This window comes from Schistocerca gregaria, chromosome X (assembly GCF_023897955.1).
Source record: "Schistocerca gregaria isolate iqSchGreg1 chromosome X, iqSchGreg1.2, whole genome shotgun sequence".
NCBI lineage: Eukaryota > Metazoa > Arthropoda > Insecta > Orthoptera > Acrididae > Schistocerca > Schistocerca gregaria.
Window position 1 is genome coordinate 24,536,294 of NC_064931.1, and position 22,269 is coordinate 24,558,562.

The 22,269-nt window shown below is 43.5% G+C and overlaps 1 protein-coding gene across 1 annotated transcript in view; it reads left to right on the forward strand.

Moving 5' to 3' along the window:
• Positions 1 to 22,269, forward strand: part of LOC126298918 (muscarinic acetylcholine receptor DM1) — a 1,498,118-nt gene that overhangs the window by 1,083,386 nt on the left and 392,463 nt on the right. The window contains exon 6 of the mRNA XM_049990459.1: positions 14,911 to 15,004. Coding sequence (XP_049846416.1) covers positions 14,911 to 15,004 — 94 coding nt within the window. The remainder of the gene's footprint in view (positions 1 to 14,910; positions 15,005 to 22,269) is intronic.

Here is a 22,269-nt window from a genome sequence, read left to right on the forward strand (position 1 = left end):
TGTTATGGTCCTTTGCCTCGGAATGAGCATCTCAGAGGCAGCGAAGCTGGTCGGTTGTTCACGTGCTACTGTCGTATGAATCTGCTGAAAGTGGATAAATGACGGCGATGAATGTGGAGGTCAGAGGCTTACTATGTAAATTGAAGGTGAGGGGGGCAGGAAAAAAAGGGAAGGAAGTGATGATATCAGATGCATTGGGGTTTTTTGCGGAACCGGGAGCGACGAGTGAAAATGTGTGCCAAACCGGGACTGGAACCCGCGATTTCCTACTTACTAGGTAGTTGCGTTAACCACTGTGCTGCCCGGATACAAAATGCGCAGACTACTTAGTTACATCTTAATATTTTCGTGGCGCAAAGACAGTTCCATAAAATTTCGGGCGTGCAGCCGCATAAATTCAATTTCTTCTTCTAATGTTTCGACTGAATACCGTCCAGCCATCTTCAGAGTGATCCTAGGTGCCTAACGCTCCAACACTTGCTCCGTCCTTTTAAACCCACGGACCCAACCTCTCTGCGCATGCGGAGCAACTACTGGAGCGTCAGTTAGCTCGGCTCTCTCTGAAGATGGCTGGACGGTATTTAGACGAACGGGGTGGCCGAGCGGTTCTAGCCGTTACAGTCTGGAACCGTGCCACCGCTACGGTCGCAGGTTCGAATCCTGCCTCGGGCATGGATGTGTGTGATGTCATTAGGTTAGTTAGGTTTCAGTAGTTCTAAGTTCTAGAGGACTGATGACCTCAGAAGTTAAGTCCCATAGTGCTCAGAGCCATTTGAACAATTTTTTATTCTGTCGAAACATTAGGAGAAGCAGTTGAATTTATGCGGCTGCACGCCAGAAATTTTATGGAACAACTATTTAGTTACACTCCTTCGCCGACCAACATTCCCACCTGGCGCCGCTACTTCCCCGTTCATGTCATCCGTCCTCGCTAATTTTAGGTTCCTGCTAGAGGTGCATCTGCACTGATGGTGGCGGATTCATATCCCATCGAGGCTCATCGGAAATATGAATGCGTGGTGCCTGATATTTCTGACAGTCACGCATTCATATAAAGATCAGGAGCTTACCGCAATCGGTGGCATATCTGGCAGCAGACTACAATGCTCGTGCAGGCTCAAGGGTTTAACGAGGACCCTGATGACAGCACGTTGTTGGACACGGTGGTCAGACAACCTCTGCGTACTGATCAAGTGACAGTTACGATTGCAGTGGATATGGGATCATAGAAACTTGATCGTGAATGAAACGGAACTAATAGACTGGTTCTATGAATCACATTTCTTGTTACACCAGGTCGATGGTCGTGTCCAAAACGCTGCCATCCAAGAGAACAGCTGCTCGTAACGTGCACCGCACTGCGGGTGTAGGCCGATATGGGTATTATTATGTAATAGGGACATTTATCTGGGCGTCCATGGGGCCTGAAGGTGGCTTCACAGTTGTGGAGTACGTGCTTGTCGTTATGACTGATGTATTCCCGACGGCAGAGGCATATTACAACCAACACTTGTTGTCCGTCTAACAAGACCATAATTGTGCTACAACGATTTGTGGAACACGTTAATGAACTCACGTTTATGTCTTGTTTACCAAAATCGCCTGGTCTGATGCCAGTGACATACAGCTGGGACAATATCAGTCAACAGCTGCGCGCCCAGAAACCAACGGTCACATAATTGCGTGACCAGGCCGTATGCATCTGGTGCCACATACTTCCGGATATCTACCAAAGACTTGTCAAATCCGTGCCACACATATTCGCTGCTGCACTGCGTTCTTAATGTTGGTCACTATGCTGTTAAGCAAGTGGGCTTAATGTAATTTCTTAGACTTTCCCAAAGATTTTGTGACATCTCGTTGAATCGGGTGTACTGGCGGCGGTCCGCGACCACCGGCAATACACCCAATTGGGCTTAATGTTTGGTACATCAGTGTGTGCAAGTTACGTGTGCTCATTACGTCAGTCCTTACCTTAAAACGGTCAGAAAATAGTGGGATTATCGGTTTTGAGTAACGTGTAGAAACATTTGGTGTATTTTTTATATGTCTGTCAGTGACTTAATACCTATTGCAACCTGCAAGGCATACTGTTCTGCAGAAAATACACTAACTGGCTGCTACCTAGTAGATTTCTTTTGGAATCTGTCACTGAGTCGCTAGTAACCACTACTGACTTAATTTGGAACTCTAATTTAGCATCACGCCAAAATATCTTTTTGGCAAATACCGGATACGTTTTCAAGTAATCAGTGCGAAAGTGAATCTACAACAAAACGGGCTGATTAACGGTAAACTTGATTTATTACAAAAACGTCAAAACCTGAGAGAAGACAGTACGGCAACCTTTGAGCAATATTTATAGCAACCTCTTCCTCACAATGCATTCTGAGATAAATCTTTCCGTATAGAAAGCATTAAGTTCATTACATTACATCAAAATAAATATCGTTTCATGGCTTTAATTAAAGGAGTATAAGCAGTACTAAATCACGTTTACGATGTTAAAACACAAAGACGGTTCGTATCTCCATTCACACCAAAGCATTATGAAGTTCTACGTAAACGTCTTATTTGAAAATGCATGAAGAATAGGGCTTCGCATTCCGTGAACATTTCGGAAACAATCCGAAAGTACAACAGAGGATGCAATGTGAGACTGCCACATGAAGTTTAGCAAGCATCAGGCTAACTAGAAGTATCTCAACTCACATGTTTTCTTACGAAAATACCTCGTCGCAAACTTGATTCAAAGTGTGATAATTTAATTTCAATGGGCACGTATAGGTTATGCGAGGCTCTTACCACTTGAGTGGGGCAATCCATATGCGACAGAAGTTTTGAAGACATCGATATTAGAGGAGAATTTTACATAGAAACTGTTATGACCTGACGACACTTCAGTCGTGTTCTTTGATTGCTCAAGGAGATATCTGATAGGAACTACGAGGCGTATTCAGAAAGTAAGATCCGAGTAGGCAGGAAATGGACACCGCTGTGAAAATCCGATGGAACTTTGCACAGATGCGTTGGTCAGTGTCTTTAGTGTGCTTGGGGGTCACTTCACGTCGTTCTTTTCAGTTCAGTGGGCAAAGTGATAGACATGCCTAAAACAACAGTGTCTCCCGCCAGGTATGTGGATTTGGTGAGAGATATCGCCTGAGGCTGTACAGCCCACATAACCTAAATGTCATGCGTTTTTTCTTCAAGACAACTTTGAGCCGCATTCTGCACGGGAAATGAAGACGCTCCTTCAGCGTTTTCGGTGGGAAGCGCTTGATCACCCGTAACACAGCTTTTAATTGGCTCCCTCCGTTGTTCATTTGTGCTCACAGGAGCCGCTAGCTACGAAGACAACATTTTGGCACAGACAACGAAAGGCAGGGAAGCGTTGAGAATTGGCGGAGAGCATAGGCTTCTGCTTTCTGTGACGAGGGTTCTGGAAATTTTGTATAACGCCACGACAAATGTCTAAGTCGGAACGGCGACTGTTTAGAGAGGTAGCTGGAAGGTGTGACTAAGTGTTGCGTATATAAAAAAAAATATTTTTACTATGGTTTTCATTTAGCGACCGATAGGACCTTACTTTCCAAACAGCTCTCGTACAACACATGACACATTGTTTAACTTCTATTAAAAGAATGATGAAAAGATTTACTTAACTCTGTATGATCCATTGCCACAGGACTGTGTCGAATATATGCAGCTGTACAGCAGTCGTTGAACAGTAAAGCATCACTTGATACACACAATTACAAACTCTTCTCTTGAAGTAAAAGTTCAACTTTTACAGAAGCAAAGTTCCATCTGCGACTTGAATAGCACTGGTATACTAGCTAGACGACGCTGAATGCTTTGTCATAGGACACGAACTGGGCTGAAATAGTCAATGCTCGGCTCTAGAATGTGTTCGTAAATTCCTGTTACCTACTTCTAGGACTTGTAGAGGGGAGCGCATACATAATATTTTCAAATGGAACGCATTTCCGGAAAAGTACCGTTTCAGTGCTACAACCATTTGTAAACACCTTGGTAACACGGCCACTTTTACAAGTAATTGCTTAGACGCTACCCAGTGCATCACTTGCCTGACAATTCCACTCATTAATAGCCAAAGAAAATACTCATTTGCTCGTTGACAGGTTCTCTTCAGCGTGATGCAGTACGGCCTCTTTCAATCCGTACGGCGTTTCCTAGGAGAACCAGTCACATCTGCTGTGAAGGTACCCTCTCTCAAAGCCGTTGCGTAATTGTGCGTAAAGTGTATGCGGTGGAGTCGATCGTTTTGGAGAACGATCTCAATAAAGTTGACGAACAGATCTTCCATTAGTGCGATCTTCGCCATTCGGAAGGATCCTGCCGGTGTATTCTGCAAACGTGTATTCAACCACGTTCAAATGGTTCAAATGGCTCTGAGCACTATGGAACTTAACTTCTGAGGTCATCAGTCCCCTAGAACTTAGAACTATCTAAACCTAACTAACCTAAGGACATCACACACATCCATGCCAGAGGCAGTATTCGAACCTGCGACCGTAGCGGACTGAAGCGCCTAGAATCGCTCGGCCACAGCTCAACCATTTTGCTCTAACACTCGCAGACACATGAAAGAGCCTCGAACTAGGTCAGAGAGGTAGGATAGACGTCAAATGAGATCAGCCAATCCGACGGAACCAACCCTCACCATGACCACCCTGTTGCATACCTACCCAGAAAACGTGGTTTCAAATGGCTGTAGGACGGAAACGGTACGTTTCCGGACATGAGTCGCCATTCAAAATATTATGTACTTATTCCCCTCTACAAGTTGTAGAGGTTTGTAACGATAGTTTCTGAACACCCTGCAGATCGACATCCGTGCGATGAGGCTGAGGTGCTGAAAGAGAGGTTGTGACTGCAGGAGCGCCTCCCATTCGTCATTGTGAATTGCACCGAGACGTTACTAATGTCTGTGATTTCGATGCAAGATGCCGATTTTGTTGTGACATCACAATCTTTAAACGATATCACATTCCCCTCCTCAAAAGGTCACAGAAGACCCAACAGGGTACGGCACCTTCGACTGTGCAACAATTACGTCGGCGTCTTGCCATCTTGTGGTAAGGAGCAGTAAGAGGACGGAAAAATTTTCGATGCCTGCTCTCGTGTGTTGGAGGAACGGAGTTTCTCCGTGTGAGTTTTTAACCGTCCATAGAACCGTTCGGTTTCTCTGTTAGACTGTGAGTGTAAACGTGCAATGGTCACATGATGTATGCCATTGGTGGCGAAAAACTGTTGGAAACCGACTGGAGTGAATAGTGGGCCATTGTTTGAGACATTGAGCTTAGAAGACCCTCAAGATAAAAAAAATTGAATACAAAGCTGATATTGTATTCGCAGTAGCGGTGGATGTCATGAGGACAATAGAAGTCAACTTACAAATGGAAGGATATACCCCTACCAACGATTGAGTGTTGCAGAACAGACCCACAAAATCAGTACGAATGTGTTACCACGGTGAGGAAGGACGTGACCGCTCAAAAATGCGTTACGGTGGACCTTTCTGATTTTCCCTACAAGTTGTGATTCAAGCAGTCACTCACTCAGTCTGAACCTCTGCACCTTCAGTGACGGTGGAACGTTGCTTGATGTGAACTACGCCCCAGTTACCTTCGTGCAGTAAAGACTAGACTTTACGCCGTAAGGATTGAGGACTCAAAATATGCGCGTCGTTATTCTCTGTGTGCAATAGCAGGACATCTGTTGGTAACGAAAGATTGTGACGACGTGGAAAGTAGTGATGTGCCACTGCGTGGTGAATTCCTATCAAACTGTATGGCCACAGATGGCACACACATTGCAAAACAACCTGAAGAGCTGTGTCGGGAGCAGTGGCAGCGCAACACGCCGGAACTCCTGCGAATAGACGTGAAAAATGATTTCTCAGACGAATCAAACGCCACGTCCGTACCGACTGGTAATCGAGACATGTCAGAATTCGAATGACGGACAGTGGGCCTCTACAATAACTCATGGGACGGGCTTGGCAGAATTGAACAAGACCGTCAATAGACCGATGATCAGTCAGTAAATAGAACTTCTGACCATACAAATACTAGTGGAATTTTCGTTACACCATAGATAACGGTGAGTGCCTCTCTTTCGAGCTCACTGTAGTAACACTGGGCTCTGTTAAGAATTTTCGGGGCAAAAGCAGTAGGTCTGTACAGTCCTGTTCCCATAAGAAGATGCACCCACAGATAACACGGTAGGCTTCGCTGGGTGAAAATAAATCAGATATCTACGACTAATCAAGGCGTCTTTCAGTCACTGTAATGCATTCTGGCATTCTTGGCGCCACACTAAAGAAACGTATTTCTGGCGTAGCCTGTTAAGCAGTGCAGCAATTTGTGCAGCGTGAGGAATAAACTTCATATACTAGCTGAGCTTCCGCATGACTGATCGTAGGTCACTAATCGTACGGTGCGCTGGCAACCAAGTGATGTTGGATATATATCCTGTACATTAACTACATGGCCTAAATAATTCTATTCTTCCAGAAATAAGGAACACTATTCCTTGTTGCGCTTTAAGCGAGCTGCAGAAATAACTTTAAACAAACAGTCTAAATTTTCTGTTTGTTACCCGCAATACAGCTGCGATTCTTCTTGGAGAACTGACATAATGATTGTATAGTCTCCAGTGGAATGTTGTGCCACAATTCTGTCAGAACCTCTTCTAGCTCCTCTAGTGACGAGGGAGGCGGGAGTCTGCTCCGAGTCTGTGCTCCAATTCGGGCACCAAGGGACCGCCAATGTTCTAGTCGGGGACTGCGCTAGGCAGGGAAGACGCTGTAGTTCACTTGCGTGCTCCTCATACCACGATTATACTGTCTCGGTTGTGTGAATGAGTGCATTATCGTCCTGAAATATGGCATCATCGTCGGGGGAACAACAACATCTGAATCATGGGGTGCACCTTATCACGGCCTTTGAGAGTAATGATGGGACCAACATAGTACCATTATATAGCGTCCACACCCTCACACTTCCCCCTCCATTCTTTACCGTTGAAATTAAGCAACCAGGACTGTAAGCTTCTTTTGGCGTTATCCAAACGTAAAACTGGCCAGATGTGGAAATAACTAAAAATTTGACTCGTCAGAACATATGACGTATTTACACTGATCAGCTATCCAGGATTTATGATCTTGACGCCGTTTTCTACGCTTCTTTGCGTTGGCTGTAGTCAGTAATGGTTTTGGTATATCAGCTTGCCCATGAGTATTGTGTTTATGGAGTTCTCGGTGGACATTGTCGATAGACATGGGGTCTCGAAGATGGCTATTGAGCTCTGCAGTCACTTTAGCTGTCGTAGTTTTGTGTTGCTTTGACACAATTCGTGTTAACATACGACGATCTCTGTCTTTTAGTTTTGATTTACACCCACTATTATGTTTACACCATAATGTCTTTCCATGTTTTGTGTAGGCTGTCATGACTGTTTAAACAGTTGCTCTGGGAACATTCAATAACTTAGCTGTCTTGGTTTACCGATGCTCCAGCTAATAGGGCCCCCACAATCTGCCCTCTTTAGAACTCTCTTAGGTCTTTCACTGAACGTTGACCCCGGCCTTTGAATGTAATTATGAAGAGTGCACTACTCGTAAACAACCTGTACTGATGCCTAGTCCGTACTGAAAAGGCACAGTCCAACGCGACACGTGCCTTACTTGCGTTGTTGACCATCAAACACAACCATTCCATTACTACCACTCTTCACATTATTTCTCCTATCCCTTGTACTTTTGCTGTTAAATATTATTGGCTTGTTGAAAAATTACAGGATCTGAAGCAGTTCCAAACTGTAGTTTTCAAAACTGAGCAAATCTAAGTAAGTGTTTATCACAAAGTGTTGCTTAGACAGCTCATACAGCGGTAACTGTACATATGCCTATCGTAAATCTATTTTTTTGGTGATAGTGGTAAGTTCCCATCGGACCAAAATACTAAGGTCATCGGTCCCTAGTCTTACACACTACTTAATCTAGCTTAAACTAACTTACGCTAAGGACAACACACACGCCCATGTCAGAGGAGGACTCGAGCCTCCGACGAGGGGAGCCGCGCGACCCGTGGCAAGGCGCCTAGACGGCGCGGCTACCACGCGCTGTTAAATCTATTTTTTAATGCATTTGCCCTGCCCCAGTCTATCCATCAACTCCTCCAGATGTGGAAGACGGAAAGAATCCGCAACAGTTTGTGGGACTACTGTTGCCTTAAAGTCAGCATACAAACGTAAATCACCCGAAGGCTTCAGAATGAGCGAGGATAATGCCCAGTGGCTATCAGAAATGGGTTTGATACCCCGCTGTCTTGCTGTCTTTGTAATTCCTGATTAACATGCTCGTGTAACCAACGGGGGACGGCGGCCGAAAAAATCGCGGATGCACGTTGTCTTTCACAATTATGTGTGCTTCAAAGTCCTTAGCCCATCTTGTACCTGGTTCAAATGGTTCTTTGTCCTTAGTACATAAGTCAGAAAAGTTTGTATGAGGAGCAGAAACACTGATTCATAACACATTGTTTTGAATGCACAGATTGAACAAATCAAACAAATCTAATCCAAAAATGTTTGCATTGTTATTAGAATTGAGTATGTAAAATAAAATACATTTTGTCACTCCCTGAAAAGTTGCTGGCAATTTACAAGCGACAAGAACTAGAGCTTCACACCCGTTCTTAGGAGGCAAAATAGAAGTAGGCTGCTGCTGCGGTGGGCTACCGATTCCGTCACACGTTGCTATATTTATCAAGGAAAGAGAAGCGCCAGTTACCAACTGCCACTTAACTGTCTTTTGTTCCACTCGTAACTGAACAAAAAGTTTGTTCGCCTGCCTGCATATTGCAGCGGAAGAGTTCCGCGATGCGGAACTGCGGGTATCGGCTCGTGCCAGAGTACGTGGCACGGTCTGTACTTGTTCACTGTGTAGCTGGGCCCGCGGCTCATGCCCTTGCCTTATTTTCCAAGTAGACACTCTGACTGAATGTCAACTTTATACGTCCACACTGAAAGCAATTTGCAGTATGACAAGGACAATCCTTCAAATAATGGATCAAAAAGCAGTGAGAACACGATTCCCTCACAGAGGTTTGTAGCACGTACCGTGTTCCACGAGACTGAAAATTTTTACTTCTACTGCTATTACTGCTTTTACTAGTTGTCTGAGCTTTATTCTGATACACTTTAACACTATGCTGTACTAGAGACTGAGCGTCTGGTGCACTGTAATCAACTGAAATACATGGAGCTCCAAAATCAACATATTTTGAGTCCACATTTGTCTGAGATTACACAATAGATAGAATTGTTCTTAAAACAGGATGGGGCAGTCTTAGAATTACAGCACCGACGTGTGCATTTGATACATTCTGTGTTATGGCACCACACCGTGACATCACTATGGTTTATTCCACAACAGCACTTAAACTTGGACTGACCTGTCAGTACTGCTACCCACTATTTGACTGTCTGACGGCTGCTGCTTCAGACGAAAAAAATTTAAACCGCGCAGTTGCTTCATGGATTAGAGTGTCAAAACGTTTATCCAGTAACTTAACAAAAATATCTTACGTGACTTTCTCGTGAACAGTTTCGGCACACAACTTGCGCTCCATACCTGTTATTTTGTAGGCAGCAAATGGATCTCCAATTGCTCCTGATAGTGCTGCCATTCTTCGTCCTGACTGTGGTACGGGTGAAATTTTGGAACAGCTAACGGCAGTGGCGCTGCTTGCTTACTGAGAAATGACGTCAGCTGGTTCAAATGGCTCTGAGCACTATGGGACTTAACTTCAGAGGTCATCAGTCGCCTAGAACTTAGAACTATTTAAACCAAACTAACCTAAAGACATCAGACACATCCATGCTCGAGGCAGGATTCGAACCTGCGACCGTATCGGTCGCTCGGTTCCAGACTGTAGTGCCTAAAACCGCACGGCCACTCCGGCCGGCGACGTCAGCTGGCCTACAGTGAGCAGCAAGCGTTTAATCTGCGCAGTTTCGGTTAGACACATTTCCTGTGGCAGCTCAAGCATAGTGAAGAAGAAATGTGGAGAAACGGCAATGAGAAAGACTTGGGCAACAACAGTTAGCAGGAAGACGTGTGAAACTCCAGGAGACAAACGAAAAAGGCTATCAGCTTAGTCACCATTTGTTATGACCTGACGAAACTATAATCGTGCAGTCATGACTGAGAAGATGGCTGAGCAGAACTGCAGCATTTGAAACATCATTTCACTTTATTACAAGGATGGAAAAAGATTTACTTAACCTTATACAGTCCATTGCAAAAGGCGTTTGTTGAGTATTTACATCTGTCTTTGAACAGTAAAGCATTACTTGATGCAAATCCTACCCTTGAAGTACAACAATTATAATAGTGTACTTCCATCTGAGACTTGAAGAGCACTGGTAACCTAGAAGATGACTGCTTCATCGGGGATCAGGAACTGGAGCTGATCGACTCCATACCTGTGTCTGTATCGACCTCCGAGCGATAGCGCTGCGCGTCACCCATACGACGTCGTGAAATGCAGCGTGATGTTGCTAATGTCTGTGGTATTGATTTCCTTTCCCAACGTGGGCGTGGCACCGTGATCTGTAGATGTTATTACAGAAACATAGTGACTGAGCAATTTGTTCGTTGTTTCATTCATTTTTAGTCAGTCCATTTGCCACTTCAGCGACGCAGCAAGTAGAGTATATGGAAAACCGTCCAGCATGAAATGTGAGCGGTCTATGCCTAGTTGCTACACTTGGAGTCTCCTGGTAGCCTCTTTCACTGTTTTCTCCTTTTTCCAACTTGGTGGAGTTATAATGAAACTGCAAAGATTCGATATGCTGTATAAAATAGTGTAGGAAAACCAGATTTAAGAAAACCACATAGATGTTAGTTTAACTGACTGAAGAAGTACTCATTATTATCGATAATATTGAATTATATTAAATAACTTTCGAAAATACACTATAACACCTCCACCTGTCCGGCGAACACAGGACTAAGTTTAATGCTTACCTCCTGACTTAACAGTTTTTTTAGTTTCACTGATCCCAATAACCGATTTGTAATAAATACGAATTTAACAACACTTTACAAACACTTTTGGCATTAGCGTTTAGCCCCTAGGCACCGAGCGTCCATATTTCCCTTTCGTATGTGGCTGTTGTGCGAATACCCATGTTTTGCTATGGCTTTTCTATAGTCCACTTTCTTGGACAGATAGTCAGGAGAATTGATATGAGTAAGCAGTGTCCCGTTACAGAAAACTTGGCTCGTACTTTAGTCCCTAGTATGGGACCAAGTTCTGCTCCTGTAATTCGCTGGTAGCGATTTTGCTGCTTCGTGGTTGAATGACTTCTGTAGGTTTCAGTCAGCAGCCCACAACGTAGTTAGGCGGTAGAGGTTTTATTAAAAATTCAAATACCATTCTACTCGTGACACTTTTTTGTACTACAAGGTGCCGCCAGTCACTGCCCGGACTCTTTTTCTTTCTTTTTAGTAATTTTCACAGATAATTTTGTCGTTACTATTCTGCGTGGTATACCACGTCCCAAATGCTTAGCAAATTCTTTCTGTCATTTTTCAAATAACAACTCCTCAGCCAAAATTTTTAATTGTTCGCCAGGAATATCGAGGTCGCTGGCCTTTTACAATGCTCTCATTTTCGTTCCGATCAATGAAATTGTCACTCCAGGTTGTAACAGAACATTTATTTCCAGGGAAAAATACTTTATCATCATCAGATTCACACATAAAACTCCTCCTTATAACATAGTGGAGATGATCTTGAGACTTTGTTCAGGTTTGTAATTGTACTTCTCGCCAGAAATTTTCCCCCCTGTATGATTCCACGAACACTTCGATTGCAACTCAAGAATGTGCATTTGATTGAGTATTCAACCACCTGAAAATGGGTACACAGCTGAAACCGCGCAATAGTATCGGATACGAAATGAAAATGATATTTTAATTCAACCAATTACAGGTAATGCAACTGATTATCATTCAGATAAGAAAAAGAAAAGGAAAGAAAACGTTGGACCCTTTCCTTTTGTTTCCATCTCGATGAAATTTTGATGTTGGGGTGCTTACTACTCGATGAACTGTGCTAAACCTTCGTCTTCATGTGACTATATTAAAAAATTATCGTCAGTCTAACGAAAGAAGGATGATCAGTAGTGACCTCGGACTTTCCGCATACGATGCAGTATTCTATAAGAAAATAACGTCTGAAAAGAGCTGCAAAAATATCCAGTCTGCTCTTGATAAGGGTATGAAGGTAATTTGTTATATATATAAAGAAAAACAATCTATTATCCAGTGAGTACAGTATAAACGACTCACACCTGTAATGGGTCAAGTCGTACAAATACCTAGGTGGAGCACTTTGAACGATCGTGTAGGTTCAGTCGTAAGTCAGGTGGCAGATTACTATACAAATGCAATCAGTCTACAATGAAGATAGTTTACAAAACACTCGTGCGACCAATCCTAGAAAATTTCTAGGGTGTATGGGACCCGTACCTAATATGTCTATTAATGGGTATTCGACGTATACAGAAAAGAGCAGCACAAATGGTCAAAAGTTTTCTAGAGTGTTACGGGCGTTCTGATGGAGCTCAACTGGCAGATGTTTGAAGATACGAGGGCGTGCTGAAAAGTAATGTCTCCTAATTGCCTATGTGAAAACTCTTAAATCTTTTAAAATAAAACAAACATTATTGACATCCTAAATTTTTAATATTCGTATCTACATATTTATTTCTCAACATAGTCTCCGTGCTGACTAGTACATTTCTCCCAATCAGTTTGTTCATACCATCACTGCAGAATGTTTGAATTTGTTGGCAGAATCACAACCTGTCCTCTGCTTTTACCATTTCATCATTACCAAAGTGAAGTCAACGAAGGTGTTCTTTAAGTATTGGAAAGAGATCAACATTGGATGAGGCCAAGTAAAGAGGATGAGTGACGACAGTGAACCCAAAGCGTCAGATCGCTGCAGATGTCGAAGTGATCGTGTGTGGTCTGGCATTGTGATGCTCCATCTGTCGACGAACCCTGCGAATTCGAAACTCAATTTCAGCACGCTGTTTTTCTCGCACCGACATAGTTGCGTTACACACCGCCAGGCTACACGCTACAATTCGGAGCCCTCTAGGGACAGATGCTTGTAACTTGCGTCAGCGAAGCGAGAAAGTCGACCGAGTAATATGTGTGACTTGTAATACGTTAAGCGATATTGAGAGCAGAAAAAATTGCAGGTATTAGTTTTCAGCACTCTCTGGTAGAAACAATCCATCCCGAAAGTGCCTGCTTACAAATTCACCGCTACCGCCTTTTCATGATGAATTTAGGAATATACAAGGTGTAACAAAAAAGTACGGCGCAAATTGTAAATCATGTCCTTCACACGTAGACGGAGAAATTCTGTTATATGGACATTGGTCTGGAAATGCTTTGTTTCCATGTTACAACTGATTTTCTCCAGGTCATTAACCGTGAGAAACACAGAAGAACAGAGCATTAGGACCATGGGGGAATATACTCCGGAAGACGTCAGGTAACTTTGTGCACCGCCAGTGGTTTGTTTTACCTATCCCTGTTACTGTTCCATCGATCAGTACGACCACTGCAAGAGCACAGGTTACTACGTAGAGCTAATCACAGACCTGACTCGTGCAATGGCAGTGTACACAAACGCAGAGAAGGCAGATGACCAATTGATATATGGATTAACTGACGGCACTGGCTCTCTCAACGTTTGTACCGGGAGAGATTTCCAGGATGAAGGTGTCCCGACAGGAAAACATTTGAAGCCATTTATCACCATCTCAGGGAACATGGGGATTTTAAGCCTGTAGCTGTACGACAAAAAATGTACTTTATGCATGATGGAGCAGCTCCTCATTTTAGAGTTAATGTCCGTGGTCGTCTAAATGACAGATTCGGTGAGAGATGTATAGGTAGAGATGGACCAATTGCCTGGCCTCCACGCTCTGCGGCCCTAAACCCACTGGCCTTTTAATTGTGGGGGCATTTGCAAGCTCTTGTGTACAGAACCCCAGCAGAAGATATTCAGAGTCTCCGTGCCCGTATTACGGAAGGCTACGAAACTATGCGCAGTACTGTAGAGATACATCAGCGCATCTGAGATTCACTACGACGGCGGTATTAATGCCCAGGGAGGACGTCTCCTGTGGGAAAGAGTTGCATGTTGTCTGCTGGTGCGTTCTGTTGGTGTGTGTCTTCGAACATTAATGAACTGGAGAAACTGAGTTGTAACATGAAAACAAAGCGTTTCCAGACCCACGTTCATGCAACATAATTTCTTCACCTGCATCTGAGTAATGTGTTCTGAAACTTGTGCCATATATTTTTGTTACACTCTGTATTGTAACACACGACGTATCACGTATCTCGAGGAGAAGATCAGGCTGATTACAGCGCACACAGAAGCGTTTAAACAAACATTCTTCCAGCGAGCCAGCCGTGACTGGTTCAATGGAACGTGCCCTCTGCCATGCGCTTCACAGCGGTTTGCAGTGGATGTAGCTGTAAATTGGAAACTGCTGAGGTCGTAAGTCCCTACGTAATCTAACTTAAACTAATTTACGCTAAGGACAACACACACCCATGCCCGAGGGAGGACTCGAACCTCCGACGGGGGGCGCCGCGCGAACCGCGGCAAGGCGCCAAGACCGCGCGGCTGTCCCGAGTGGCGATCTAGTTGTAGCTGTAGATGAAGACGCGTAAGGTAAGCCGAATCGTACTGTCTCGACTAGTAGAGTGAGAATCCTTGAGACTGCAGTCACGCTGTGTTGAAGAGTACAGACTGTTGTTACAAAAGGCGCGTCGCTGTGTTGCAGTGACGAGGCGGTCGACCTGGAAGACTGGAAGCGGTCGCGGTCGGAGTCGAGCACGGCCCCCGACGACGGGGAAGGCGGCTACATGGGCCGGCCGGTGAGTACCTAACACGTCGCCAATAAAACACATACAGCTCTCGAATGAGTCCGCAACACTGCAAATAAAATCGTCTACATAACTCAAAATCTAATTATAAAGTCGTTAACATTAGATTGCATTTATTTGAAATTTTTTGAGCCACGTTGACATCTGACAGTCTCCTTATATACAGGTTTTATTGATACTGACACTGAGTGTTGTTTTCTAACTTCTAAATGTTGGTGAGTGACTTCCTTAAAGCGTTTTGGCTTCTTCACGTTTTGTAGCCTGATAATACAAAAAACATTTGGACTTCTTATGCTTCTTTAATCTTTATTACAGATCAGTAGATTTCAATAGCCGAAACGACATTATAAATAAAAAATAGATTAAGCGATTTAGATGGATTTAATCACAAAATTCCTAATAAATAGTTTAAATTCAAGAAAAAGCTGTCATCCAGTAGTTGTTCCAAAAATATTGTTTTCTCTAAAAAATAAAGTAGTAGACGGATAGTTACAAACGAAATTTTCGGTTGGTATAGGGATCTCAAGCTGATTCTGTGTTTCTAGATTTACAGAATGGTTTTGATAGCGTTCTCAACAAGCAGATTTTAATGAAATTGATGCCTACGGTGTATCGTCTCAGTTGCGTAATTTATTCGTGATTTCCGTTCAGAACGGTCGCATTTGGTAATAGTTAACTCGATGTCATACAGTGAGACAGAAGTGACGTCTGGGGTTCCCCAGGGAAGTGTTACAGGCGCTCTGCTGCTCTTAATCTATGTAAAAGATTTAGTAGACAATCTGAGCAGCTCTCTTAGATTGTTTACAGATGATGCTGTAGTTCACCGTCTAATAAATCCTTCAGAAGTACGAAATCAACTGCTAAATGGTTAAGACAAGATATCTGTATGATGTAGAAAGTGGCACATGACACTAAACAATGAAAAGTGTGAGGTCTTCCGTATGAGTACTAAAAGGAATCCCTTAATTTTCGGTTTCACGATGAACCTCGCAGATTCAACTGAATTCCTGCATATTGAAATTACGTATTATTTAAACTGGAACGATCACATAGATAATGTTGGGGAGAAAGAGAACCAAACACTGCTTTTTACTGGCAGAATACTTGCAACATGCAACACGTCTTCCGAAGAGACTTCCTACACTACGCTTGTTTGTCCTCTTCTGGAATACTGTTGCGCGGTGTGGGTTTCTAACCCCATACGACTAACAGTGGACTCCCAAAAATTTCACAGAAAGGCGTCTCGTTTTGTATTTTCGCGAAATAGGGGAGACAGTTTTACCGATATTATACGAGAGTTGTGGTGGCAATTATAAAAACAAGGGCGTTTTTCATTGTGCCGAGATCTTTCCACGAAGTGCAACCCCAACTTTGTCCACATAATGTGAAAATATTTTGTTTATTCCCACTTGCAGAGGGAGAAATAACAATTGTAACAATATAAGAGAAATCAGGGTTGGCACGTAGAGCTTTAGTTGTCATTCTACCCATCTGCTGTTCGATAGTGGAACTGTCGAGAAAAAGTCTGAAAGTACTTTTATGGAATGTAAAGTGAAGAACAGTCATGTAGCTGTAGACGCAGCATATGTAAAACGGATACGAAGATATGAAAATGAAGAGCTGAAGAAAAGAAGAACAGGAAAACAGCTGCTTCAGTGGCTAGGCTGTTTGCTACAGGGTTACCACTGATTTGAGAGCTGCTTTAGGATGTGGGCATAAGTACGCCTCCTGCTTAGACTAACCACATACAGTGATAAACACGTACAGACAATCGAAACTCTGTGGTAGACTCGAATCTGTATTTGTTGCTTTTTTGGAGCAGTCGCCTAAATAGTTAGGGTATCCGTGTACGCCTCCAGACACGAAATCTGGGTTCAGGGCGTGGTACAGCACAAACTTTCATCCGTCACGACGTAGTAATTACATTGCAGATTCCACATAGGTGAACGGTTTGCCGTGATATCATTTTTCCAAATGTCTGTTCACTGATTTCATCCTCATCCTACAGGTGGAAGTGCACATAGTTTTATTGGTGGGTGAGGAAAGTGTACTGAACAACTCTGTATCAGTATTTGTTGATTAGCAGACAAATAATTGTGGCTATTAGAATTAGTACGTTTTTAGGTTGGTTAGCAACTTCAAGTACATGTGGCAACAGCAACCCATTAACGCTTATTTTCCCCCGGGGAGAACGTCAGGTAATGAAGTGTGGACACGTAGGTGCAAAACGGCTAGTCTACACTGCAAGCGTAGTGCACTTAGTGGTGGAGTTATAATTGTGCAAAGAACGTCAGGTAGTAAATTGAAGGGGTGGATGTGGAGATTAGCGTTTAACGACCCGTCGACAACGAGGATGGGGAAGGAAATCGGCGGTGCCCTTTCAAAAGAACCATCCCGGCATTTGAAGCGATTTACGGAAATCACGGAAAACCTAAGTCAGGATTGCCGAATGCGGTTTTGAACCTCGTCCTCCCGAAAGCGAGTCCAGTGTGCTAACCACTGCGCCACCATGCTCGGTCAGTAAATTAAGTAATGTCTTTGTTGGTAGACTCTTTGAGAAGTCATCCAACACAATGATTTGTTTACATACACTTACAGAAAAAAATCACATTACTAAGGAGGACTTACGCGACATAAAAGAAAGTTGACAGACTTGTTTCTACACCTGAAAGATTATGTCTATTCATATTTCACGCCAGTCGCGTTACAGTGGCGGTAGCAGCACCACTATGAGGATGCAAATGAGGTTTGATTTAAATACACGATGTAACAGTCCTGACCGTTAGTAACCTTTGAGATTGGATGTGGTGAGTTGGTGCTAGTAAAGAATGCCTTTAAGGCGACAAAGACGCGATTAGCAACACCTCACTGAGTAGCAGCGATACAGCTGGAAGACTTGGCTGGAATGTAGCCACTGTACATCATTACTGGAAACGGTAGTCACAAGAATGTATGGCTGCAAAAACCGGGCTCCGGACGGCCACGTGACTTTACCGAGAGGGAAGACCAACGTTTTCAGCGTATGGCACTGGTGCATCATACTGCATCTGCAGCAGCAACTTGAGGAGCAGTTGGCACCATAGTAACACACTTAATTGTTACAAATAGGTTACTCCAAACACAGCTCCGAGCCAGACGCCCTGTAGCGTACATTCCATTCATCCTAAACCACCGCTACTTCAGTGGTGTCAAGCGAGAGCTCACTGAAGGCCAGAGTGGAAGCCTGTTGTGTTTTCTGATGAAAGATGATCCTGCTCGGTGTCAGTGATGACCATTGTTGGATAGCAGGAGGCCGGTTGAGGGCATGCAACCAACTGTCTACTTGCTGGAGATACAGGAGCTACACCTCGATTTATGGTCGGGGATACGATTTCGTATGACAGCAGGTGCGCTCTGCACCCTGACTGTAAATCTGGTGATTCGACCTGTTGTGCTGTCAGTCATGAACTTCATTCCAGAGGGTGTTTTACAACAGAATAACGCTCGTCCACGCACCGATGTTGTAGCCGAACGTGACTTACAAACTGTCTACATATTGCCTTGGCTTGCTCCATCACCAGATCTGTCTCCAAACGGGCACATGTGAGATATTATCGGACGACAGCTCCAGCGTCATTCAGAAACAGCATTAAACGTCCCTGTACTGGCAGATCAAGTGCAAAAGGCATCGAACACCATAAACTGAAATTTGGCTCCTGTACATCACAATGCAAGCACGTTTGCATCCTTGTATTAGACATTCTTACGGTTAAACCGGTTATTGACGTACCAGCATTTCACAATTGCATTAGCTCATCTCGCTCTTACATGAACCTCTGATCTTGCAGTGTTAATCAGCTAACTATGATACTATGACAAATGTGTTCCCGAAATTTTATCCCTCTACATTGATTTTTTTTATGTTGCGATTGATTGTTCCACGTATTATGGTACCAAACATAGAAATACCTGTCTTTATCCCTGTTATTCCCTGTGTAGTCGTTTCATTTCAGTGCATATAATTATATTCCTTATACACAGTATCACACAAGACGTTAACACCAGCAATATTTCACAAACTATTTGAGATATCGATACAAGTTTTCAACCAGTAACGGTTCGCAAAGGTATGTGTATTTCGCCTTGTAGTTGCTGCCCGTGATTACTTTCCCGGTGGAGAAATAGGAGTTGCTATGACTTCCTTAGATGGAGCTATAAACTTTTTAAAGGCGTTCAATAGCTTTTGGATGAGAACCGTTATGTAACTCCTGGTAACGTATGCTGTGAAATGTTTCGCACACGTGTTGGTCATCCGTACTTGATCCTCTCCGCGTTATTCACATGTCAATAGAGAGGAACCAGGAAAGAAGGAAAATTAGGATTTTACCTCACGCCGACGACGAGATCATTACTCTAGGGGGAGTCTGTCGTCTTGGAGAGAGATGGGAAAGGATCCATTTGCATTAAGCTATTTACGTGAAAGCTAAAAACCTAAATCAGTGTGGAAGGACTGGTATTTGAACCGCTGTCCTCAGGAATACGTGTCCAATCTCTTACCGCTGCGCTACCTCATTCGGTTACATGCAGAGTCGAACGGAATTGTGCCACTAAACTACTATTGCCGGCCGGAATCGCCGAGCGGTTCTAGGCGCTGCAGTGTGGAACAGTCGCAGGTTCGAATCCTGCCTCGGGCATGGATGTGTGTGATGTCCTTAGGTTAGTTAGGTTTAAGTAGTTCTAAGTTCTAGGGGACTGATGACCTCAGAAGTTAAGTCCCATAGTGCTCAGAGCCATTTGAACCAAACTACAATTGGTGACCCTTTTTGCGCCCTGTTATGTAGATAAAATATGATGTTGGACACCAGTAAGAACATAATTATACATCAACAAGCACTACATCTACATCTACACTCCGCAAGCCACCTGACGGTGTGTGGCGGAGGGTACCTTGAGTAACTCTATCGGTTCTCCCTTCTATTCCAGTCTCGTATTGTTCGTGGAAAGAAAGATTGTCGGTATGCCTCCGTGTGGGCTCTAATCTCTCTGATTTTATCCCCATGGTCTCTTCGCGAGCTATACGTAGGAGGGAGCAATATACTGCTTGACTCCTCGGTGAAGGCATGTTCTCGAAACTTCAACAAAAGCCCGTACCGAGCTACTGAGCGTCTCTCTTGCAGAGTCTTCCACTGGAGTCTATATATCATCTCCGTGACGCTTTCGCGGTTACTAAATGATCCTGTAACGAAGCGCTCTGCTCTCCGTTGGATCTTCTCTATCTCTTCTATTAACCCTATCTGGTACGGATCCCAAGTTGATGAGCAGTATCAAGCAGTGGGCAAACAAGTGTACTGTAACCTACTTCCTTTGTTTTGGGACTGCATTTCCTTAGGATTCTTCTAATGACTCTCAGTCTGGCATCTGCTTTACCGACGATTAATTTTATATTGTCATTCCATTTTAGATCGCTCCTAATACCTACTGCCAGATAATTTATGGAATTAACTGCTTCCAATTGCTGACCTGCTACATTGTAGCTAAATGATAAAGGATCTTTCTTTCTTTGTATTCGCAGCACATTACACTGTCTACATTGAGATTCGATTGCCAATCCCTGCACCATGCATCAATTCGTTGCAGATCCTCCTGCATTTCAGTACAATTTTTCCATTGTTACAACCTCTCGATATACTACAGCATCATCCGCAAAAAGCCTCAGTGAACTTCTGATGTTATCGACAAGGTCATTTATATATATTGTGAATAGCAAAGGTCCTTCGACACTCCCCTGCGGCACACCTGAAATCACTCTTACTTCCGAAAACTTCTCTCCATTGAGAATGACTTGCTGCGTTCTGTTATCTAGGAACTATTAAATCCAATTATACAATTGGTCTGATAGTCCATACGATCTTACTTTGTTCATTAAACGACTGTTGAGAACTGTATCAAATGCCTTGCGGAAGTCTAGAAACTCGGCATCTACCTGGGAACCCTTGTCTATGGCCCTCTCAGTCTCGCGGACCAATAACGAAAGTTGGGTTTCACACTATCGTCTTTTTCGAAACCCATGCTGATTCCTACAGAGTAGGTTTCTAGTTTCCAGAAAAGTCATTATCCTCAAACACAGTACGTGTTTCAAAATTCTACAACAGATTGCCGTCAGAGATATAGGTCTATAGTATTGCACATCTGTTTGACGTCCCTTCTTGAAAACGGGGATGACCTGTGCCCTTTTTCCAATCTTTTGGAACGCTACGCTCTTCTAGAGACCTGCGGTACAACCGCTGCAAGAAGGGGGACAAGTTCCTTCGCGTACTCTGCGTACAATCGAACTGTTAGCGATTTTAATTGTTTTTCTATCCCTCTGTAATCTGTTTCCATATCTACCATTTTGTCACCTGTGCGACAATCTAGAGAAGGAACTACAGTGCAGTCTTCCTCTGTGAAACAGCTTTGGAAAAAGACATTTAGTATTTCAGCCTTTATTCTGTCATCCTCTGTTTCAGTACCATTTTGGTCACATAGTGTCTGGACATTTTGTTTTGATCCACCTACCGCTTTGACATGAGACCAAAATTTCTTAGGATTTTCTGCCAGGTCAGTACACAGAACTTTACTTTCGAATTCGTTGAACGCCTCTCGCATAGCCCTCCTCACACTACGTTTCGTCTCGTGCAATTTTTGTTTCTCTGCAAGGCTTTGGCTATGTTTACGTTTGCTGTGAAGTTCCCTTTGCTTCCGTAGCAGTTTCCTAACTCGGTTGTTGTACCACGGTGGCTCTTTTCCATCTCTTACGATCTTGCTTGGCGCATACTCATCTAATGCATATTGTACAATGGTTTTGGACTTTCTCCATTGATCCTCAACACTATCTGTACTTATGACAAAACTTCTGTGTTGAGCCGTCAAGTACTCTGAAATCAGCTTTTTGTCACTTTAGCTAAACGGAAAAAATTTCCTGCCTTTTTAAATATTTCTATTTACTGCTGAAATCATCGCTACAGTAACTGCTTTATGATCGCTGATTCTCTATTCTGCGTTAACTGTTTCAAATAGTTCGGGTCTGTTTGTCACCAGGAGGTCTAATATGTTATCGCCTCGAATCGGTTCTCTGTTTAGCTGCCCAAGGTAGTTTTCAGATAATGCACTTTAAAAAATTCGCTGGATTCTTTGTCCCTGCCACACGTTATAAAGCTCTGGGTCTCCCAGTCTACATCTGTTAAATTAAATTATCCGCCAAGAACTATAACATGGTCGGGAAATCTGCTCGAAATATT